Below are 25,731 nucleotides of genomic sequence, written 5' to 3' on the forward strand. Positions count from 1 at the left end.
TACATTAATTACTTTTTGCTGCTGCGATGTTTTTCCCTTCAGTGTGGAGTAACCATGTTTAAGTGTATAAATGTTTAAATGTGCAGATCAATATGTCTTACGGTGACGCGTGCATGTATGTGTGGCAGTAGCGACTGGTCTTGATATCCGACCTTTACGCATGTGCTGACGTGTGCAGGACCCGCAGCCGGCTCCCTCGTGGTCCGGGGTTCGAGACGCGCTTACCCTCGCGCGAGGCTGCCCCCAGACCGACTACGACGGCTCTGAAGACTGCCTCTACCTCAACGTGTATGTGCCGGCTACGGGGAGTGGTCCTTTCCCCGTCATGGTCTACATTCACGGTGGCGGCTTCACAACGGGTTTTTCCTTCAATGGTACTCCACACTATTTCGTGGAGAAGGACGTTGTGCTGGTCACAATCGCATATCGTCTCGGTGCCCTTGGTAAGTAAATCATTTTATTTATGCCGGGACATGCGTTTGCTACGAATATTTTCGAGAAATCGAGAAGGTTCTGGTCCTAAGGGAAATAGCTTAGGGTGATTAAAGCAACACAGAATCGTGCGATGTCGAAATAAGCACAGCAAGAGACAAATCGAAACCTTACGATCGATACTCAAAAGAGTATTTATGACGGATGATGGTATATCATGCTGTGCTTTCACTGTTTGATAATATTAGCAAGCGTCGAGACCACTGGCATGAAACAGATAATTAATGTATTCTCAGGAGGAAGCGCCAAACAACTTTTATATTTTTGAAAAATATCATATTATCGTCTTGAGCTGTTGGTAAAATAACAACTAGTTCCTATCGTCTGACCATCATCAAGTTTATAAAATTATTCACAGCGTCATGTTAGACGAAATATAAACTCGTTATTGTCAGTTCATAAAAACATAGACAATAAACTGCCACCGTATCGCAATATAAAGTACGTCCTTGATCTTGCCAAGGCAAGAGCCAAAGGAAAAATACCTCTGTGATAGTTAGCTCGCGTGGTAAGAGCAGTAGCGGATGTCTTGCTGCCTGCGATGGGTCATGCAAGAGTAGGCTTTGTTAGTAGTGAGTATCATGCGTGGCGATACCTTGTGTGATGCTGTTGCTCGGCGGCTGCCGCTGGGTGTTGGTGTTGAACTTTCAATCAGCGTCAGCAACCTGCAACAGTTATGTTTATAATCGTTTTGTGACCGATAGGTCATATATAGGATGCACAGTGTAGGGTGATATTGACGGTTTGTTTGTGCGTCAGTGGGCGAGCTCGTCCGTTTCCCTACTGTGGCCTTTTGGTCGGCTCTAATAGTATCTGTCACCGTTGCTGATATGCAAGGGCTTGCCGACGTCTGTCGCTTATTGGTGTGTGTTAGCTTGCCATAGGTGGTTATGCCCTAGCTAGTAGTGTCTTTTTTCGTCTGCCCTTCAAACCGCTACCCATCGTTCGACTTCGACCCAATCTATCTCCAGATGAGTGCGTATTAATGGTTAACCTTAACTAGACGTTCGCAAACATCACAGTACCTACATCCTGCGAGATCTCACTCAAGTGAAAACTAACCCTTATTCAGAGATGGCAGTAGACCTTAAGAGTTGGCCATCATGCCGGTGTGGGAGTGGACGGGCTCCACCTCTATTTTTTAAAAAAATTAAGAACTTTGCTATGGAGTGTACACACTCATGTTAAAATTGGAATCCTGTTATGAATGTGTACTCTCCGTAGCACAGTTTTTATAGATTTTGGACATAATTTCTATTAAGATATGGCGACAGTCTATTATTAATGGATTTATCACCATCTCTGCCAGCAATCATGCACAGTCACTACCCTTCTGCTAAGTCTTTCAGCATATCACATGATGCTCCGAGAACTTTTATGAACTTGATGATGATCAGACGGCTGAAGAGGTTGTATAAATAATTTTACCAGTAGCTTAAGGCTGTAATATGACGTTTTTCGGATAATTAATACTCTCAGAAGCTTGGCTTACATACTTCCTCCCAAAAAAGAAGTCAGTTCATGTGCTGTAACCACGACATACAAAAATTGTCCTCAAAGTATGGTTGATTCGAAGGAGTTCCGTACTTAATATACCTACGCGAGTTCCTTGAAGCTACTGTGGAAGAAATAAAAATGGAACAGAGAATTTCTCTATAGAAATTCACGCACACCATACAGAAAACATATTCTACAACATAATTATCAAATCATAAGGCCTGTGTGTCTGCAAAAATCTTATATTCATGTTTGAGGGGCAAAGAAAATATTTCCGTTGGGAGAACGTTGTTGCGGCGCATATGCAACGTAATGTGACTCCGATGCGGGTATATAAGCACTGACATGTACGTATTTCTGTCTCTTCGACGTGGGTGTGGTAAATGCAGGTATGTGAACTATGACGACATTATGATCGAAGCAGACAAAATTAATTAAAATTTGTGCTGTGGCCGGGACTCGAAATGCTACCATTACACCGCCACAGCATGATGGTCAAGACTGCTGCACGAACTACCTAAGCTGAGTGCCCTCCCCAAAATCAAACTTCAATTCGTTTTTCCCTTACACATTGTCACTACTGCCAGGGCTCTCATTGGACGTAATGGGACGTCCTTGTACCATCGGTAATCTTATAGATCTTATAATTAAATATAGACAATAAAAAGAGACTTAAATGTCTCAGGGAAACATTTATTTGTAAAATCTATAAAATCACCAATGGTACAAGGACGTACCATTACATCCAATGCTGGGTTGCTTGCCAACATCGGAGAGCCCTGGTGGTAGTGACAATATGTAAGGGAAAAATGAAGTTTGTGTTGTGGAGGGCACTCACCTTAGGTAGTTCGTGCAGCAATGTTGACGCCGGCATGGTAGCTCAGCGTGTTCGGTCAGAGGGTTTAGTTACCCTCCGCAATAAAGAAAAATGAATAAACGGATCAACGAACAACATGAACGAGTGTCATCGGACGTCCGTCACGAACAAATTCAACGAACAATACATAGAACAAAAAAGAGATTAAAAAATGGTAGAATTTCTGCCTAGCAAGCAAGAAGAACCGGGTTCGAGTCCCGGCAGCAGCACAGATTCGTCTGTTTCGATCATTATCGTAGATAATAAAAAGAGACTCAGGGAAATATTTAATTGTATGACGACGTTATTGCCAAATGCATTCAAACGGGAGCAATGTGCTGTTATTATTCTTAGCTGCCGAAGGGCAAACGCCGGTAGACATCCCACTGGAGAATGAAGAATTTGTGTAGGGGAGATGTCTCCCGAAAACCACCGTGGTGGAATGGTGTGCCAAGTTTTGTGCTGGTCACGATTCGACACAAGGTCTGGGAGGGAAGCAGAAGTTCCGCCAAGACAAGTGGGAGACACTCGCGCACCCGCCCCAGACTCCCTGTCTCTGCCAATGCGAATAACACGCATTCAGTCCCTAAATGAAGGCCTCGTAGAGTCGACGACTCCTGAGGACAGGTATGTGCAGGAGGCAGTTACGGATCTCTTCACTCATCTGGACACGGTATTTTACCAACAGGAATGTCTTCAACTTGGTGCATGATTGCCTCAAAAGACTGTATACCAATTAGGTTCCTTTCGGAGTATGCTGCTGCATTAGCTCCATACTTAACAATCACATACAACCGTTCGCTCGACGGAAGATCCGTACCCAAAGACTGGAAAGTTGCACAGGTCACACCAATATTCAAGAAAGGTAGTATGAGTAATCTACTAAATTACAGGCCCATATCGTTAACGCCGATATGCAGCAGGATTTTAGAACATATATTGTGTTCGAACATTATGAATTACCTCGAAGGAAACGGTCTATTGACACACAGTCAACATGCGTTCAGAAAACGTCGTTCCTGTGAAACACAACTAGCTCGTTATTCACCCGAAGTCTTGAGTGCTATTGACAAGGAATTTCAGATCGATTCTGTATTCCTGGATTTCCGGAAGGCTTTTGACACTGTACCACACAGGTGGCTCATAGTGATATTGCGTGCTTATGGAATATCGTCTTAGTTATGCGACTGGATTTGTGATTTCCTGTCAGAGAGGTCAAAGTTCGTAGAAACTGACGGAAAGTCATCGATTAAAACAGAAGTGATTTCTGGCCTTCCCAGAGGTAGTGTTACAGGCCCTTTTCTGTTCCTTATCTATATAAAGGAGTTTGGAGACAATCTGAGCAGCCGTCTTCGGTTGTTTGCAGATGACCTTGTCGTTTATCGACTAATAAAGTCATCAGAAGATCAAAACAAACTGCAAAACGATTTAGAAAATATATCTGAATGGTGCGAAAAGTGGCAGTTGATCCTAAATAACGAAAAGTGTGAGGTCCTCCATATGAGTGCTAAAAGGAACTCGTTAAACTTCAGTTACACGATATATCAGTCAAATCTAAAAGCCGTAAACTCAACTAAATACCTAGGTATTACAATTACAAACAACTTCAATTGGAAGGAACACATAGAAAATGTTGTGGGGGAGGGTAGCCAAAGACTGTGTTTTACTGGCAGGACACTTAGAAAATGTAACAGACCTACTAAAGAGAACGCCTACACTACACTTGTCCGTCCTCTTTTAGAATACTGCTGCGCGGTGTGGGATCCTTACCAGATAGGACTGATGGAGTACATCGGAAAAGTTTAGAGAAAGGCGGCACGTTTTGTATTATCGCGAAATATGGGAGAGAGTGTCACAGAAATGATACAGGATTTGGACTGGAAATCACTCAAAGAAAGACGTTTTTCGTTGCAACGGAATCTTCCCACGAAATTTCAATCACCAACTTTCTCCTCCAAATCTTAAAATATTTTGTTGATACCGACCTACATAGGGAGGAACGATCACCGCGATAAAATAAGGGAAATCAGACCTCGTACGGAAAGATATAGGTGTTCATTCTTTCCGCGCGCTATACGAGATTGGAATAATAGAGAATTGTGAAGGTGGTTCAATGAACCCTCTGACAGGCACTTAAATGTGATTTGCGAAGTATCCATGTAGATGTAGAATCCTCACGGCAATTTTGCCTGATCAGCATACCGATTCTGGACTGCACAGCCTTCGAACGAAAACGTGTTGGTCCTACAAGGAGGTGATGTGGGATATATGCTGGGAGATAACAGATGGATACAAACTAAAATTCAATGAAACAATAGCAAAATTATTCGACATCGCCGCTGAGATTGGAAAAAGAACATTAAAGTCTTAGGGGAGCATCCACAAACTCCCAGCAAAAAGAGTTACCCACGAAATTTTAAGATACTTTTACAAGCAACAACTCCGTATTCAACACGTTACAAACGATCTACATAGAGTTCAGATAAACTCCTCGGGAGTTTTGTACAGAAATAGTACGTATAAGGTTTTGACAGGTAGGAAGTGCAGTCAAAATTAGACAGAGAAGAAAACAAGCGTAAAACTGACTTAAGAAAGTAATATAACTCACAGAAAAAGTTAGAGCTGCTTGAAAACTCAGAACATCGCATTATCAAGACGTGAGTGATCATCATGGTCCAGTCGCACATTGTATACACCGATGTACATTTTTACCACCTGCATAACAGCATGTTGATCAACTCTTGGAACGCAATGACTCTGTATGAAATGGAAGTAGTAGACAAGACACGACCTTTAATTAACTATCACGTTCCTGAAACCACAGTGGCATTATTTTGGTCTGGTGACACGGACAGCTATCCTGTTAGAATGGGCCATCCTTGTCGGGGAAGACATGAAGTATGAAGGGCTGCAGGTAGAACATAATAATGTTCACATAGTTCAGAGCTGTCATGGTGTCTTCGATTATTACCATCACACTTCCATGGAGGCGTAGATGCATGTTCCTCATACCATAATACGAGGGTGAGTCAAATGTAAACCTTAAATTTGTACTAATAAATCGAAATTCCGCGCCGTTAGCCTGTAAGTTGGTAAGCGTGTTACAAACAGCGTGCAGAATGGCATGTCGGTGGCAACATAGTGCAGATGCATACATACCGTCGGAGTATCAGTATAAAGATGGCCGCCCCATTTGCGACTTGCACCAGGGAAGAACAGCGTTCTGTTATTCGGTTTTTGCTTAGTGAAGGTGTGAAACCTATTGAAATTCATCGACGAATGAAGGCTCAGTACAGTGATGCACGTTTGTTGAACAGCAAGTCTATGAATGGAGTAGGAAGTACGCAAATGGTCTGACTTCAGTGGAAGATGCTCCCCGTCCAGGTCAGTCACAACTAGCTGTGACTTCACAGATCATTGCAGCAGTTGAAGCCATAGTGAAGGAAAACCGCCGAGTGACACTGAATGACATTGCAGCATGTTTACAGATTAGTTACGAGTCAGCACACCACATTGTGCATGATGTGCTCCAGTTTCACAAAGTGTCTGCAAGATGGGTGCCACGGCAGCTGACTCCTGAAATGAGAGAACGACGTGTTGATGCTTGTGAAGAACTTCTTAGGCGCTTTGAACGAGAAGGTGATGGCTTTCTTGCAAGAATCGTTACTGTGGACGAAACCTGGGTTCACTTCCACCAACCGGAAGCGAAGAGAGCGCGTAAGGAATGGCGCCATTCCTCATCACCAAAACCAAAGAAGTTTCGAACAGAACCATCAGCAGGGAAGGTTATGCTGACTCTCTTTTGGGACGAAGAAGGCGTCATTTTGGAGCATTAAATGCCTAAAGGGACCACTGTCACCACTGCATCATATACAGATCTCCTAAAAATCATCTGCGGCCTGCAATCAAATCAGCGTGATGTGGATTACTGTCAGCAGGTGTCCTTTTGCAACATGGCAATGCAAGGCCCCACACTGCCCGTACAACAGTTGCAACAATCACAGACCTGCATTTTGAGTCTCTTCCTCATCCACCATACTCACCAGACCTTGCCCCAAGTGATTTCTAAATGTTTGGACCACTCAAAGACGCAATGGGAGGAAAAAAGTTCTGTTCTGATGAAGAGGAATGCCACGCAGTGCGTGAGTGGTTCTGCGGACTACCGAAAATTTTTTTCCTGTAGGAATTTATGCACTTTGTAAGCGCTGGAGTACTCTTTGTACCACTTCTGCACAATAAATAATATTTAAAATATATTTAAAGTTTTCATTTGACTCATCCTCGTACTTCTCTCACCAGCTTGCGTCCGTGGCGCGGTGTACGTTTCCAGCCGCTGTTCGCCTGGAAGGTGGCTACCCAGACACGATTACCGACCTTCTGCAACAAGAAACATGGTTTATCCGACAAGTTGACATACTTATATTCATCCACGGTCCAGTCTCGTTGATCTCATGCCCACTGCACAATGCCGTTGGGTCATCATAGTGAACCGTAATGGTGTCTGGCGAAAGAGGCGTGTATGGCGTGAAACGTCTCAGAGCAAACATCCTGCTACAATCATTAAAAGGATCCAGGAAGGAGGTCGGAGCGTTACGGTTTGGGAAATGTGACTCGACAGTGTATATAAAAAAAATGTTTCAGGAAATACTTCGTAATAACACTGCCTGAATTAGGGACTCTGATCATAAATTTCTTGTGGGAATTCCTGAGGAATTGTCCGGAATCGGAAAGAAAACTACCCTCCAATTAATTGCCCGCAGCAGCATTGTACTCAGTAGCCTGATCTACAACAAAAATAGTTCAAATGGCCCTGAGCACTATGGGACTTAACATCTGAGGTCATCAGTTGCCTAGAACTTAGAACTACTTAAACCTAACCTATGGACATCACACACATCCATGCCCCAGGCAGGATTCGAACCTGTGACCTTAGCGGTCGCGCGGTTCCGGACTGAGGCGCCTAGAACAGCTCGGCCACAGTGGCCGCCGATCTACAACAAATCACCACTTGTAAGGGGAGGGGATGGCCCAACCCCAAAGCTCTCCGATGGGGTGCATGTCCAATATCTCGTCGCCTAATCGTGCTTTCAACATACGCGTGTGAACGACCGCGATATATCACTGGATTTCGCAATTTGCGGCCAGCATCGTCTGTAGAATGATTCCCCATTCGTGTCTGCTTTGTTTATATACTTCCTTATCGCTTCGCATGTCTACAAGCACATCAGAACTCATTCCGTTTCGCTGTGACCAGCGGTCATAATGTTTTGGCTCGTGAGAAGAAGTGTACAATTGGACGGTAATTTTCTGTCCGAATTCGGATAATTCCTCTGGAATCGCCGGTAAAAATTGAAGTTTATAATCGGAGTTCCTAATTTAGGCAGTCTTATTACGAAGTCCTTCCTGAAAGATTTTTTATATACACTGTCCAATCACATTCCCCCGACCGTAACGCTCCATCCTCCCTCCTGGACGCATCCGACGATTGTTGAAGGATGTTTGCTTTCAGTCGTTTCATGCCACAGACGCCAACGGCCATCTGTCCGATGGTACATAAAACGTGAAACTTCTGAAAAGGATATCCATTTGCGGCATTGGCGTGCAAGTTCCAGCCTTCGTCACCGATCACCGGTAGTTAGTGTTGGTGCACAAATTCAGGCACCAGCTGCGGCGAACCCATACGCAGCAACGTTCGCTGAATCGTCGTTGAGGGGAAACTGTTGGTAGCCCCTTGGTTCATCTGGACGGTTAGTTGCTCAACAGTTGCAAGTCTATTCGCCTGTACATATCTCTGCAGCCGTCGTTTACTCCATTCATCTATGGTCCGTGGTGCGCCACAGTTGCTTTGGCTCCAGTTTTGGATCGACCATTTTGCCATGTACGGTATACTTTAACCACGGCAGTTTACAAACTTCACTGTTTCCGCAATGCTTCCAACTATTGGTCCGAAAGCCAGTGATCATGTCCTTTTGAATTTCAGATAAATCGCATCGTTTCCGTGTTACGACAACGACTGCACTGTTTTCCGTGCCCCCCCCCCCCCCCCAAACCGCGACACGCTGCATTCACCCTCCACTGCTAGTGCTGCCACCTGCCGTCAGTGAGTGATTGTTTTCACGTTGACGTCGAACACAGGCGAACAAAAGAATGCTGAAGATTCAATGGGTACATTGATTGGTTCTATGGAATTGAGAGATATTAATAAACAGGCCATATACATAGGCATCAAGCATTGTTAAGGAATTGTGGATGTAAAAAAAATATACGGCCAGAACTTGAACACAATAATGAGGTTCAACTGGATGTAGGGTGCGGCACATACATGTGTGCTGAAACATACAGCAATGCGTAACCATTCTTTCAATTACAGTATTTGTTAGTCAAATATTAATGCAATAGAAATCGCAGGGTCCTTGCACCTGAAAAAGAAGAAAACACGTAAGAAAATAAACGAAGTGGAAGGAACTGACGAAATTTCAGGAGATCAGTGACTATCACAGGATTCAGTTAGTGGCACTTGATAATAACGTAAGAAAGTACAGAGGGCACCACACGACCCAGACATCGGTTGAGCATCTATCCGGTGAAAATGTTTCCGAGTCTATCATCTGCAGTCGAACGCTGCTGGCGAACTCCTGTGGGAGTAGAGCATGGCGAGGCAAGGCATTGGGCAAGTCCAGCAGAGGAGACTGACCTGTCCAGTGGTGGTCGTAGAAGGAAGACGGTGGCATAGCATAGCTCATGTGGACCTTCTTGAAATGGCTACTCGAAGAGCATTTATTTCCATCTCTCCTGCTGGCGATTACATCTGCATTTTCGTAGTTCCCCAGGCGTGTGAATTCCTTGTCTGGCGGCTATGTTCCGCAATTACTTCCGCTTCTGACGGGGCCGCTAAACTACGAAAGTTGCCATCGATACGTCTTCGTCCATCGACGAAGAAAAATGTAAGAATATGGAAAGACTTGCTCGAGATACGCTAGTGTGTGAAGAGCTACACCGTAGAGGTCTTGAGACTGATGACTATAATGGGACGTTAATATTTTATAAGGGTAAGAGATAGGCTATTACTGCCTTTTCTTTTAATTGTGTTTATTTTTTGTTCTTGGTTTCTACTAGTACGGTATACTTGGGACGAGTGGACTCTTTTCCAGACTAGAGCCCAGTACATGATATGTGTTGAACAACAGCAAGATTTAAGCCTCAGAAACTTAAGATCATTATCCCAGATTACTTTGTTAATCGAAATAAAAATAAATGCCATTTTTTCATTCGTTTAGAATCCAATAATCATGCCCAGTCGCCAACATCTCTCTCTACCAAAAAACGATATCCGCAGCTCGCTTTGTCCAGACATCTTGCCTAAAGAAAATGTTACAGTGGTCTCCACAGCCCAGTCAGATCCACATTACGTCAGTCGGCTGATAAAGGTATTATATAGCATTGAAGAATATATGCAGATTATCAGAGGTTCTCTAAGAAAAGGGATTTATCTCAATGTGACGTGCACGTCTTAGCAATACCTGATATTTATGTTGTGGAGATCACTTTTCACTATTTTCCCACCTTACCTACCATAATGAAATAACGAAATAATAATCAAGTCTGGCATCCATCTTCTTAGGAGTTTCAAAAGTGGTGCCAGCCCCATGGCGGGAAGGAGTTGCTAAGAGCTAACCGAGTCACCTTCCGCGACGCGACATTTCGGCCCTAAATGATTAGTGCCAGATGCTGCAATCATACCTATATAAGTAGAAGCTACGCCAGCCCCGGCAGTTAGTGATTTTTACTCCTGACGACGATGCGGAGACAGTCATGGAACGGTCGAGTATTTTATTGCAAACGATGTGTCTTGAAAACTGAGAAGATATTATTCAATCATATTGCCTGAAAGACTCTGAGGACATAAATCTTTCCTCCACAGTAAGGACGTAACGCGAAATGTGAGATTTTTCAAAAAACTGCAGAGAAGAAAATCACAACTCTAAGGTCACAGAAAAGTGACACTGGCGTTTATAGAATAGTTTCCATGTTGACATGAAAGAACGTTTCGTTAGTTACAGTCTGCTATCATCTGAATAAACTGCTCTAAGCATGGTCCAAAACAATCTGGAGTGTGCAGTATTTTCCAGTATTTGACACGTTTTAGATCTCTAATAAATTTTCAATCCCCCAGTCATTTTTGTCTATCGTAATGTCCTTGCATGACCTGTTGGCAAATGGAACATACTGCTGGTGATGTGCTGACGAAATATTCCATTATGTGAAGTGGTTCACTGTCTTTAATGTAAAACAGAAAATACATTTAAAAGTTTAATGTTTTGAATGAAACAAAAACCATATGCATTATGTTCTAAAGATTAACATGTCAGGGTATGACACTGTGACGTCCTATCCAACAACTTTAACCTGCACCTATAGGAAATTGATACACATGACTGGCTACAGCAGACAAAGAAACTATAGTCATCTGGAAGATGTCGCTAACTAGACTCCTCTGGCTAGTTTTCTGTTTCTATGTTGGATTTTTTATTTTTGTTTTTCACACCAAAAGATTCAGAAACTAGACGATAAGGAACTTGTATATTGGATAAACAAGGTAGTTGATGTCTAGTAGTTCATATTTGAGAGATTTATGTGTTGCTGGCATGTGTTAGGTTTCATGAGCCTGCAGAACGATGACATCCCGGGCAATGCGGGCCTCAAGGACCAGGTGCTGGCACTGCAGTGGGTGCAGAACAACATCGCCGCCTTCGGTGGGGATCCTAGCAAGGTCGCCATTTTTGGTGAGAGTGCTGGCGGCGCCTCCACATCACATCTCTTCCTTTCGCCAGCGACCAGAGGTGAGAAGCACCCCTTAAGTTATAAAGGGTATAAACCAAATGGATTAATTCCAGCACTATAAGACTTCTAAACCAGGTACAGAAAGAAAATATATCACCTCATTAGACGGAATTAAAACTTTTCATCACTTCCCTACTCCAATTGTGTTTGCTTTTGAGTTACCAAACGAGTGTCATAACCTTCTCCATCAGACTGTCGGCGTTTATGTGAAATCCTTGACTCTATCATTCTCTTTAGAGTTCCATCCATTTTTCCCAATGCTATTTACAAATTTTTAAAGTTTTCTATTAAAAGTATTGTAAATTAATCTCAGTGTTTCATATGTTAATTGAACCCTGGACTGTATAGAAATCTGGGATCTACATCAGTATTCAGCAAGAAACAAATAGTATTTCCTCCTTGAAACAGTATTTGGTGTTGTTCATCTTCCATTTAGAGACTCCAGTTTGATTTCGGTCCACAGCAGCAGCCCAACACCAATAAATTAACTAGAAGGATCACTATTCTTTGACAGCTTGATACAGGTGAGATCTGGTAGCAAAAGTTAGTGTGTGCGACTGACTTTGTTTTCTGCTACTGTATTATGAAGCTCGTTTATGATGGACCTTGATTCGATACCGTCGGGACCTGTATCCTCCACCAATCTGAAAACATGCAGCATAAACGTAGTACAATTGTTGCCAACGAATACAATACAGAAGGTACACACAATACATAATCCTGTCGTATCAGCAGACAGAATCACTGAATAGATAAATCAACGAGAAACGTGTAATGTTGACTCAAGTATTGGAATTTCCTTAAATAGCAAAGCACATGACGACTTAATTATCATCAGTTTTTAATCTTAATAATAAGATTTGAGTGTAACTAATTGAGCTAACTATTATGACTACTGTCTTATGCGTTCTCTCTGGATGCGAAAGGTGCATTCCTCACAAGGTGTAACAATATCTTATAGTAAAGGTCGCTTTTTTAGTTAAGTCAAGCTACTCTTTGAATCTCTTTATTAGTTTATAGATGGAAGGAAGTTCACAAGTTGTTCAAGAGTGGTGCTGTCAATGGTTAATGGATCGTAGCTGTCGTACTGTATGTTAAAGCTAATTTGAATATTTTCCCAGACAGGGCTAATTCAGAAGTACAAGTTCGTTCCACAAGTCCACTGATTCATTCGATCCATAAACCCGCCGACGTACGATTGTACGCAGAATCATTAATATTAACAGTAACACGTCGAAATTCCCTTTTACACATGTGTGTTATATTCTCATAGTTCGGAAAAACTGATTATTACATTAGTACTGAATCTCATCCAAAGCTCGGACAATAAGTTTACAATTACAAACTTGCTCCAACGGCGTCTCTTAACAATACAAATCATCTATCCAGACCCCTCTCCAAGCAGAATTTGCAGAAAGAAACTTCTCTCTATGTTAACATTCCAGGAGTAAAGCCTCGTCGCAGTCCACAGTGTTCGAATTTTTGTTTTCTGAGAACTTCTACAACTCCTAATTAAAAAGATGAAATGCATAATCATTAACCCCAGATTGTATTTCTACAACTTCAGTATCTCAACATATATCTGTAAGATACCCTTGGATAACAATTAAATGACTAAGTAGTAAAAATCAGCGAATGTAGTTTACAAAATTTATTTTTTCTTACCATCTTGCTTCATGTATCCATTCAGTGGCATCCTCATCTGCTTATACAATACGCCAAGAGCGGCGTTTTTTAAGTACCTGTTTCCATTTTTTTAATGTGACTGTATTTCTTCACTTTGTCGTAACACTACGTACGTCGCAACGTACTTACTTAGAAGCTGACACTCTGATGAGAGATGACGAGGGATTTGAGGTCATCCACCTCTGACAAGCGAGCGGATGCGTACAGGAGTGAGATAGCAGTTGGGTCAGGTTGAGATTTTTCAGGTCTCTGTGATTTGAGACAGTACAAAATGAGTTCCATGTCAGGCTAAGGAGGTACAGATGGGAACGATAAGGAAATGAGAATCTGGGATGGCCTACTGGTCTGCCCTTAATACTTCTTCGTGTGTTTACCATGAACATGGAGAAGAGCACAGACACAGTTTTATAAATTCACTAATACATAGATAATGCGGCCAATCAGTGATAAGAACAATAGCCTATAGCCTATAACTCTCTCAGGATTCGGGCATACAGAGTAGCAACGTATGGAAATACAGACCACAGGTCATGGAACAGCCAGATCCTGTTTTCTCAATCGAAACCTTAGGGTCAGTTGCACTCTTCTCCATGGAAGTGACAAACAGAAGCAGGTACATGAAGACAAATATACGAATTAGATCAGTGACCATAGTCCAAAGGTAAGTACGGGCAAGCCTTACAAGTCTTTGTTACTGTGCAAGCTTACTTGAATGTAATGCTCAATCACACAGTATCTGCTGCAGGCCGTTGTTCTTACGACGCTGCTGGATGCAACTCTTCTCTGTCTAGAACTCTACCCTGCTTGATGTTTGAGGGCCTCTATACGGTCTTTGGGCCTTTTTCCTTATACGTGTTACATGTCTACATCCCCTTGCCTTCAATTCGCAATCAGCGAGCGTGAAATCATCAGTTGCTCAATGCATATGACATCCTACTGAACTGACGAAAGCGTCTTGAACTGTATGTCTCCACTAAGTTACAAGGCCTACTGCAATAAACATGCTTAAGTAATTCTTCTTTTCTTCTGGCAGCCTTTCATGAATCGACCATTATAGTTTGGTTTCTGTGTTTTCTTACCGTGATGCCAATAAGCAACAGGTAATTGCACATTATTACGTTTCACTCAGTCTCCAAATATATAAGTAATTGTATTTATACGACTAATTTTGATCTTATGTCAAAGCAGTGGGTGGAGCAAAACAAAATGTCCAGACACTCTGTGACGAAAATGGTACTGTCACAGAGGATGACAGACTAAAGGCCGAAATACTAAATGCCTTTTTCCAAAGCTATTTCACAGAGGAAGACTGCACTGTAGTTCCTTCTCTAGATTGTCGCACAGATGACAAAATGGTAAATATCGAAATAGACGACAGAGGGATAGAGAAACAACTAATATCTCTCAAAAGAGGAAAGGCCGCTGGACCTGATGGGATACCAGTTCGATTTTACACAAAGTATGCGAAGGAACTTGGCCTCCTTCTTGCAATGGTGTACCGTAGGTCTGTAGAAGAGCGTAGCGGTCCAAAGGATTGGTAAAGGTCACAGGTCATCCCCGTTTTCAAGAAGGGACGTCGGACAAATGTCCAGAACTATAGACCTATATCTCTAACGTCTGTCAGTTGTAGAATTTTGGAACACGTATTATGTTCGAGTGTAATGGCTTTTCTGGAGACTAGAAATCTACTCTGTAGGAATCAGCATGGGTTTAGAAAAGACGATCGTGTGAAACCCAGCTCGCGCTATTCGTCCACGAGACTCAGAGGGCCATAGACACGGGTTCACAGGTAGATGACGTGTTTCTTGACTTCCGCAAGGCGTCGTTCGATACTGTTCCTCACAGTCGTTTAATGAACAAAGTAAGAGCATATGGACTATCAGACCAATTGTGTGATTGGATTGAAGACTCCCTAGGTAACATAACGCAGCATGTCATTCTCAATGGAGAGAAGTCTTCCGAAGTAAGAGTGATTTCAGGGGTGTCGCAGGGGAGTGTTGTAGGACCGTTGCTATTCACAATATACGTAAATGACCTTTTGGATGACATCGGAAGTTCACTGAGGCTTTTTGCTTATGATGCTGTGGTATATCGAGAGGTTCTAACAAGGGAAAATTGTACTGAAATGCAGCAGGCTCAGCAGCGAATTGACGCATGGTGCAGGGAATGGCAATTGAATCTCAATGTAGACAAGTGTAATGTGCTGCGAATACATAGAAAGAAAGATCCCTTACCATTTTGCTACAATATAGCAGAACAGCAACTAGAAGCAGTTAATTCCATAAATTATCTGGGAGTAACCATTAGGAGTGATTTAAAATGGAATGATAATATAAAGTTGATCGTCGGCAAAGCAGATGCCAGACTGAGATTCATTAGTAAAATCCTAAGGAAATGCAATCCGAAAACGAAGGAAGTAGGTTACAGTACGCTTGTTCGCCCACTGCTTGAATACTGCTCAGCAGTGTGGGATCCGTACCAGATAGGGTTGATAGAAGAGATAGAGAAGATCCAACGGAGGGCAGTGCGCGTCGTTACAGGATCATTTAGTAATCGCGAAAGCGTTACGGAGTTGATAGATAAACTCCAGTGGAAGACTCTGCAGGAGAGATGCTCAGTAGCCCGGTACGGGCTTTTGTTGAAGTTTCGAGGACATACCTTCACCGTGGAGTCAAGCAGTAGATTAGATTAGATTAGATTAATACTAGTTCCATGGATCATGAATACGATATTTCGTAATGATGTGGAACGAGTCAAATTTCCCAATAAATGACATAATTAAGTTAATTTAACAACATACTTAAGTTAATATAACAACTTTTATATTTTTTGTGTTTTTTTATTTTTTTATAACTTTTGTTCGTATGTTGTTTTTTTTAATTTATATCTAAAAATTCCTCTATGGAGTAGAAGGAGTTGTCATTCAGAAATTCTTTTAATTCCTTCTTAAATACTTGTTGGTTATCTGCCACACTTTTGATACCATTTGGTAAGTGACCAAAGACTTTAGTGGCAGTATAATTCACCCCTTTCTGTGCCAAAGTTAGATTTAATCTTGAATAGTGAAGATCATCCTTTCTCCTAGTATTGTAGTTATGCACACTGCTATTACTTTTGAATTGGGATTCGTTGTTAATAACAAATTTCATAAGAGAGTATATATACTGAGAAGCTACTGTGAATAACCCTAGATCCTTAAATAAATGTCTGCAGGATGATCTTGGGTGGCCTCCAGCTATTATTCTGATTACAAGCTTTTGTGCAGTAAATACTTTATTCCTCAGTGATGAATTACCCCAAAATATGATGCCATATGAAAGCAATGAGTGAAATCAGACGTAGTAAGCTAATTTACTAAGATGTTTATCACCAAAATTTGCAATGACCCTTATTGCATAAGTAGCTGAACTCAAACGTTACAGCAGATCATCAATGCGTTTCTTCCAATTTAATCTCTCATCAATGGACACACCTAAAAATTTGGAATATTCTACCTTAGCTATATGCTTCTGATTAAGGTCTATATTTATTAATGGCGTCATACCATTCACTGTACGGAACTGTATATACTGTGTCTTATCAAAATTCAGTGAGAGTCCGTGTATAAGGAGCCACTTACTAATTTTCTGAAAGACAGTATGACAATTTCATCAGTTAATTCTTGTTTGTCAGGTGTGATTACTATACTTGTATCATCAGCAAAGAGAACTAACTTTGCCTCTTCATGAATATAGAATGGCAAGTCATTAATATATATTAAGAACAACAAAGGACCAAAGACTGACCCTAGTCGAACCCCATTCTTGGTAGTTCCCCAGTTTGAGGAATGTGCTGATCTTTGCATATTATGAGAACTGCTTATTTCAACTTTCTGCACTCGTCCAGTTAGGTACGAATTGAACCATTTGTGCACTGTCCCACTCATGCCACAATATTTGAGCTTGTCTAACAGAATTTCATGATTTACACAATCAAAAGCCTTTGAGAGATCACAAAAAATCCCAATGGGTGGTGTTCGGTTATTCGGATCATTCAAAATTTGATTGGTGAAAGCATATATGGCATTTTCTGTTGAAAAACCTTTCTGGAAACCAAACTGACATTTTGTTAGTACTTCATTTTTACAGATATGTGAAGCTACTCTTGAATACATTACTTTCTCAAAAATTTTGGAATAAGCTGTTAGAAGGGAGATTGGACGGTAATTGTTGACATCAGATCTATCCCCCTTTTTATGCAAAGGAATATCATAGCATATTTCAGTCTATCAGGGAAAATGCCCTGTTCCAGAGAGCTATTACACAGGTGGCTGAGAATCTTACTTATCTGTTGAGAACAAGCTTTTAGTATTTTGCTGGAAATGCCATCAATTCCATGTGAGTTTTTGCTTTTAAGCAAGTTTATTATTTTCCTAATTTCAGAGGGAGAAGTGGGTGAGATTTCAATTGTATCAAATTGCATATGTATGGCCTCTTCCATTAACAGCCTAGCATCTACTAATGAACACCTGTATCCTACTATATCCACAGCATTTAGAAAATGATTATTAAAAATATTTTCAACTTCTGACTTTTTGTTCGTAAAGTTTTCCTTCAATTTGATGGTAAAACTGTCTTCCTGTGCTCTTGGTTCACCTGTTTCTCTTTTAATAATATTCCAAATTGTTTTAATTTTATTATCAGAGATGCTGATTTCAGACGTGATACACATACTTCTGGTTTTTTAAATAGCTTTTCTTAATATAACACAGTAGTTTTTATAATGTTTGATAGTTTCTGGGTCACTACTCTTTCTTGCTCTCAGATACATTTCCCTTTTCCTGTTACAAGATATTTTTATACCCTTAGTAAGCCATTGTTTCTCCCTCTTACGTATATCTCGCGAAGAGACCTTGAGGATAAAATCAGAGAGATTAGAGCCCACACAGAGGCATACCGACAATCCTTCTTTCCACGAACAATATGAGACTGGAATAGAAGGGAGACCCGATATAGGTACCCAAGGTACCATCCGCCACACACCGTCAAGTGGCTTGCGGAGTATGGATGTAGATGTAGATGTAGAATTGTATTTACAAACCGGAGTCAATTCCTGTCCCACCAGAACAACCGAAATACCAATTAAAATGCCTTGGAAAAACGTAGAACGATCATTGGATACTGACTAATAAGATACGGACACAGAGGTATCAGACTCTGTTTTAAGTGTGTTAGTCAACAGTCTTATTGGTTTTTACTGTTTCTTATCAAGCTTTTGTTCGTGAATCTCCGATCTCAAAACTTGTTGCTCGCAAAACGCAGGTAGCTGTCCTGAAATAATAGCATGATACAAAATTTAATCTTTTCACGAATATTACATACAATCAATGCAGGACAATAGAGGATAAATTCCGTTTGTGATTATAACATGTGGTTATTATATGTGAATCATCCATTTTCGTTGGAACTTCTCGACAGGGCTCTTCAGCCAAGTGATCATGCAGAGTGGAGTAGCGACTACCCCCTGGGCGCTGGCTGATAATCCTCGCGAGAAGGCTTACCGTATGGCGGAGGCGCTCGGTTTCCAGGCACAGGGCGACAACAACACTGACGACGACGTACGGTTGGCTGCCTTCTTTCGCGCTGCCAACTACTCAGACCTCATTAACGACACCTCAATCGCACTCTCGGATCTCGTAAGTGAACCATGAACTTTAATGAGCAAATTACGCTAGAACCATATATTCAAAGCACATTGTTGTCGTTGTTGTCTTCAGTCCAAAGACTGGTTCCATGCAGCTCTCCACGCCAATCCATCCTGTGCAAGCCCCTGCAACTCCATATAGCTACTGCAACCTGTATCCATTCGAACATTGTACTGTACTCAAGCCTTGGCCTTCCTCTACAGTTCCCCCCCCCCCCCCTCCACCCCTCCCTGCTCCCTTCGATTACCAAATTCTCAATTCCTTGATACCTCAGGCCACGTCCTGTCAACGGATCCCCTCTTTGAGTCAAGTTGAACCATACATTTCGTGCTTTTCCAATTAGATTCAGTATATCTTCATTCTGTATTCAATCTACCAAACAAATTTTCAACATTCTTCTGTAGAACTACTTTTCAAAAGCTTGTTTCTGTTATCAAGATTACATACCGTCCATATACACTGCCGGAAAAAATTGGTATATTCGGAAAGACGACGTCGATTTTGATCCCATGACAGTATATGCCGGCTGGTAGATGGTATAAAAAAAAAAGCACTCCGTCTTCCGACCGCCGAGTCATCCTCAGAGGAGGATGCGGATAGGAGGGGCGTGTGGTCAGCACTCCACTCTCCCGGTCGTTATGATGGTTTTCTCTGACCGGAGCCGCTACTACTCGGTCGAGTAGCTCCTCAATTGGCATCACGAGGCTGAGTGCACCCCGAAGGTGGATGGTATACGTACTGATAATGGTTTCAACGTCGTCCGCCAACAGATAATAACAGGGCGCCATCTGGTGGAGAGCAGCGCGCTTCGTTGCAGGATCATTTAATAATCGCGAAAGCATTACGGAGATGATAGATAAAGTCCAGTGGAAGACTGCAGGAGAGACGCTCAGTTGCTCGGTACGGGCTTTTGTTGAAGTTTCGAGAACATAACTTCACCGAGGAGTCAAGCAGTATATTGCTCCATCCTACGTATATCTCGCGAAGAGTCCATGAGGATAAAATCAGAGAGATTAGAGCCCACACAAAAAAATGGTTCAAATGGCTCTGAGCACTATGGGACTTAACATCTATGGTCATCAGTCCGCTAGAACTTAGAACTACTTAAACCTAACGAACCTAAGGACATCACACAACACCCAGCCATCACGAGGCAGAGAAAATCCCTGACCCCGCCGAGAGCCCACACAGAGGCATACCGACAATCCTTCTTTCCACGAACAATACGAGACTGGAATAGGAGAACCGATAGAGGTACTCAAAGTACCCTCCACCACACACCGTCAGGTGGCTTGCGGAGTATGGATGTAGATTTAGATGTAGATGTGTCTACCCTTTAAAAGGGGATTCTCGCAGGTAGAAGATTCAGTGTGTTGCAAAAGTGTGAAGCAAGCAGGCAACGATATCACGGAGGTGCACTCGTGCTTCCTATAGCCAACTGAACTAGTTTGAAAAGGGCTGAATCGTGATCTTCCGAGTGGCAGAATATCCTTTCGGTGAACTGCCACGCAAGTTGGACGTGCTGCATCAGTTGTGCAATGACGCTGGTATCACTGGTCACGTGAAGATTGTCACACCCGTTGGCGAGATTCTGGACGTCCAAGCAGCGCCGATTGTCGTATTGCAACGGCACCAGTGGCAGATCGTACAGCTACCACAGCGCAGATAAGAGGGCTTGTGAGCCCATACGTGTCAACACGAACTGTTGCGACCCGTTTGTTAGTAGTGAGACTACAGACACGCACACTTGTAGCCCGTCTTCCACTCACGCCACAGCATCGACGTCCACAGCTCGAGTAGTGCGCGGAATCGATAGCCGTTTGCGCCTACAACGTAGACCAAGTGAGCGCTGTCTCGTAGAGTTCATTGTCCAAGATACAATGGCCCCATCCCAGGCCTTACGCCCGGGGGTGCGATAAGCTAGAACTCTCGTTCATCTTTGGTGTTTCTGGGGGAGGTGGGCGGGACGCTAACCAGCGCTCGGTAAGTGCGGAAAGTTGTTAGACCCGTTCTTTCCTCTTTCTTGCAACAAGAAGGTAATATGTTGCCCCAACAGAAAATGTTCACCCACACACTGGCCGTGAAATACAACGTGCTCTGCAAGACGTGCAGCAACTTCCGTGGCGAGCACGATCTCCAGACTTGTCTCCAACCGACCAGATGGGACGAGAAGTGACTCGAGCGACTCGTCAACCAACTACGCACAGGTCGAGCAGGCGTGGCAAAATGTATCCGAGGAGAGCAGTCGTCATCTGAACGATCGACTGGATGCCAGAGTCAGTGCTTGTATTTCCGCCCGTGGAGGCTACACCAATGTGGCTGTTTCAGCATGGGTTGCACCTGGTACTCAGAACCGTTTGTGCTATTGATCTTTAAATGTAATCAATTCATATACTTCATATGGACTGTTGCTACAATAAATCCTGAGTGAATCAGAAATCTCTAAGAAGGTGAACTAATTTTGTTTCCTGCAGTCCAATACCTTCAGAAAAACTTCCTTACACTTAACTTTATGTCAACAAGTCTTCTTCTTCAGAGCGTTTTTCTTGGTGTTGCCAGTCTCTATTTCGTATCCTCTGAAATTTGGCTACCATCAATTATTTTGCTGCCCGAATAACAAATAGCAGAGATTACTCTTAGTGTCACTTTTCCTATTCATCATTTCTTATTTAATACAGAAAAATTCCTTTACCTTTCTTTTACTTTTGCAGATATTAATCTTATAACATCTTTTCAAGACACTATCCTTTCCGTGAAACTGCTCTAGAAAGGCCTTTCCCATCTCTGAGAGAATTAAAATGTCACTGGTAAACCGCAAAGTTTTTTTATTTTTCTCCCTAAAAGAGGTAATTAGTAACTCCCTTTCCTAATTTCTCCTTGGTTTCTTTTACTGCTTGCTCAGTGTACTGACTGAAAAACATCGGGAATAGACTACAACTCTGTCTCACTCCCTGCTTAAGCATTGCTACCTTTTCATTCCCTTGGATTCATAAACGCCGCCTGGTTTCTGTACAAGCTATTACATTTCTGTAATCAACGTTTATAAAGTTTTGTCTTTTCTCCTCCAACTCCAGCCTGCAATAACTACTTGTCATACCTAATCTGTTAAGATAACAAGTGCCATTAAATTGTTGCAAAGGTTCTTCTGAGTTTTCTGGCCGATCTTGCTGAGGTAGCATGACATTACTCATAAATAGGAAATGTAAAGCTAGTCTAACTGAACCACTATTCTTTTTGACCAGCAATTTATTGTATTGTAACATTCACTGTCCGATCTCTCACTTGTATCATTCTCTATCATATACTTAATTTCCTTTTCTACAGATTCTCTGTCTAATAGTACTGAATACAATTTCATCTTGAATGTTTATTTTGGCAGTATCTTAATTTAAAATTACATCAGTCCATGGTTTCCGATAATTCTTCCCTGTTGGACGTGGGAAATTTACTCAGACCGTCGATCATTTCCTGAGTTTTTGATATGACCTCAAGATTCTTTTCTTCTCTTGTAGTAGACACATTATCTTTCCTATAAACTGGCGCTTTCATCCCATCATCAATTTGTTAAATCTGCAGAAACTTCTTATTCTTATTTGAAGAAGCTGATGAAATTAATTTCCAAAATCGTCATTCTTATTAGAAGTACTTCAACATCCTGTTGTGAAATCAGCTCTACATTCAATTGGAAATGGAAATGAAGCCCCCTGCTTCTTTACAGCGCAAGGTCCTAGTGGAGGTGGTTTGCCATTGCCTTCTTCCCACCGTAATGGGGATGAATGATGATGATGAAGACGACACAACAATACCCCGTCATCTCGAGGCAGGAAAAATCCCTGACCCCGCCGGAAATCGAACCCGGGACCCCGTGCTCGGGAAGCGAGAACGCTACGGCGAGACCACGAGCAGCGGACACATTCTATTGCTGTCAGCCAATCATTACCACAAATCCAGTCCATTGTACCCAACGAGCCTTGCTCAGTAACAGCTCTCCTTCACCGACCAGTGGCTGTGATTATATGTACAATGTTTGTCACACAGTCTTCCCACGTTCCAGCACCTGCATTCATGTGCAGAGCACAAAGATCGACTTTTTCTGCCTGATCCTGAATTCTTGCGAGCGTGACTCTAAATTATTTTCATGAAATCGACTGAGTGAAATCGTTTTTGTGGGTCGAATTCCTTAAATTTTGTTTGATCAGGTTGTTGTTGTTGTTGTGGTCTTCAGTCCTGAGACTGGCTTGATGCAGCTCTCCATGCTACTCTATCCCGTGGAAGCTTCTTCATCTTCCAGTACCTACTGCAACCTACATCCTTCTGAATGTGCTTAGTGTAGTCATCTCTTGGTCTCCCTCTTCGATTTTTACCCTACACGCTGCCCTCCAATACTACATTGGTGATCCCTTGATGTCTCAGAACATGTCCTACCAACCGATCACTTCTTCTAGTCAAGTTGTGCCACAAGTTCCTCTTCTCCCCAATCCGATTCAATACTTCCTCATTAGTTATGTGACCTACCCATCTAATCTTCAGCATTCTTCTGTAGCACCACATTTCGAAAGCTTCTATTCTCTTCTTGTCCAAACTATTTATCGTCCATGTTTCACTTCCATACATGGCTACACTCCATACAAATACTTTCAGAAATGACTTCCTGACACTTAAATCTTAGATCAATGTTAATAAATTTCTCTTTTCTCATGTTAATAAATTTCTCTTCTTCAGATCAGGTTATCAATAATAATGTCCGTGCAAAAGTTCGCGATATGGATTATCTTCTCTACTTCTTGTCAGATTAAAATGGAACTTTAATTTTGTTCACGGTCATCTTGACCACGAATTATTTCTGCCTTGTCTACTAAGAGTTTGTTTCATAATTTATGTGAGCCTAAACTTTGGTAACATCAACTTCTGTCTGTAACAATGCATCTTTATCTTGCACTTAAGATCGTGGTGCATTGTGCAATTTCTTACACTCTTTTTTTTAAATTTGTTGAACTGATTTGCATGTCATTACGGATATCTATCACTTTTTGGAGCAACATTTTATGAATTTCGTGCTAGAAAACTGTTGTTTCTTCCTTCAGTTCTTGACTACTATTATCTCATTTCTGTTCACATCTGATCTCAGCTCTTGATTATTATTGTTTAACTTTTGAGTACCTATGCTTATTTCTTGCACCAATTGCACTATAACATTATCATTTGCTGTCTTATGACCACGAGTGTTGCCCGTTCCCGCATCTCGTCATTCAGCGTTGTGTTCAATTGTAAATCTGCACATTCAATTTCTTCCACAGTTGACTTCTGGGCACAAGCTCAGATTGATTAATGATATTCATCTCAAAAGTACCCTGATCATATCTGCGTTTGCCCATCTAGTTTTAGGTTTACAGTGATTTTCCTAATCTTCATGCAAATGTCAGAATGATTCCTTTACAAGAGCGTGCCCGATTCCCAACCACCTTTCTCCCAATCCGAGCTTGTGCTCCGTCTCTAATTACCCCACTGCCAACGGGATGTAAAACACAGATCTTCCTTCCTTGCTTCTCCTGATTAAGAGTGACGTAACTCTTCTAAATTTTGCCAAGCATAGTGTACGAAACACGCACACCGCACATGCAATTTACATAACCGAAATAAAAGTTCACGATCTATAGTTTTTACTGTTCAGCATTGCTTGAAAAATGAAGGTGGCGCTGAAACTTTAAAGTTCTCTCACCGTACATGAGGCCTGGCTAAGATCTGTGCTCCTGAGCGCGCTCGCACTCTGCGAGCACAGCTGCCCTATGACTACTCTGTTCTTAGTAGGTGTGAGTGAGACGTCATAATTATGTCAAAGGCTGCACACTCGGGAAACTTTGGAACACGTGTTTGCAACACACTGAAACCACTTCTAAAAGTCGATAACTGTAGCGTACTTGTCTAAGGAGGATGTTTTAACTTTTTATTTTTTGCCAAAGAAACGACTATTATTACTTCAGTGAAGAAGTACGAAGTGCTAAAACGGTGAGCAGAACTACAAAAATGTTTGCGCACAGGCATTCAACATTAACATGTGATGTTTATACTTTTAGACACATTTAAAGTTCAGAATTTGTAATACAAGTTGGGCTGTGGTTCGTGATACAGTCAAACATATGGAGTTATGCAGATTATGTTAAACTTGAACGTTGGTGGAATTTTGCCAATTTAATAACAGAAAAAGAAATATTCGCGACCCATGTGGCGAATAAAATGCTGAAATAAGTTTAGCGGACTGTCTGTGCGGTCGGGGATAGTGCTCTTGGGATAACATTTTATAAAAGTCTTGTAAATTGTGGGATGGAACATACTGCTCAAGTTGCAGGTAATGAGGTACATTACCTGACAAAAGCGAGAATAATGTGGTAAATCCTTCTTCATTCGTGCAATGTCTTGGAACCTCTTGGAGAGCTCATGATGAAATGTTTCAGTTACTAAAACGTAATCCGTCATGTCTCCATCACAAATGAGTGCATTGACCTACGGGAAATGTCGTATGTCACGAACTTGAAGTGACTTTTGCAGAGGATTACGTTTTGTTTGATAGCATCAATGTTGTCTGCCACAGCTCTTACCAAATGATTCTCTCCTCGTATTATGACACTTAATACAATTCAAATAATCGGTAATGTTGCGTGTATAAGATCTTGTCACC

The 25,731-nt window shown here is 41.9% G+C and overlaps 1 protein-coding gene across 3 annotated transcripts in view; it reads left to right on the plus strand.

The window, feature by feature from the left end:
* Positions 1 to 25,731, plus strand: part of LOC126281422 (juvenile hormone esterase-like) — a 103,650-nt gene that overhangs the window by 44,473 nt on the left and 33,446 nt on the right. For all 3 annotated transcript variants that reach the window (XM_049980366.1, XM_049980367.1, XM_049980365.1), the window contains 3 exons: positions 179 to 443; positions 11,500 to 11,685; positions 18,829 to 19,046. In XM_049980366.1, coding sequence (XP_049836323.1) covers positions 179 to 443; positions 11,500 to 11,685; positions 18,829 to 19,046 — 669 coding nt within the window. The remainder of the gene's footprint in view (positions 1 to 178; positions 444 to 11,499; positions 11,686 to 18,828; positions 19,047 to 25,731) is intronic.

Source organism: Schistocerca gregaria, chromosome 7, assembly GCF_023897955.1.
Source record: "Schistocerca gregaria isolate iqSchGreg1 chromosome 7, iqSchGreg1.2, whole genome shotgun sequence".
NCBI classification, from domain to species: Eukaryota; Metazoa; Arthropoda; class Insecta; order Orthoptera; family Acrididae; genus Schistocerca; species Schistocerca gregaria.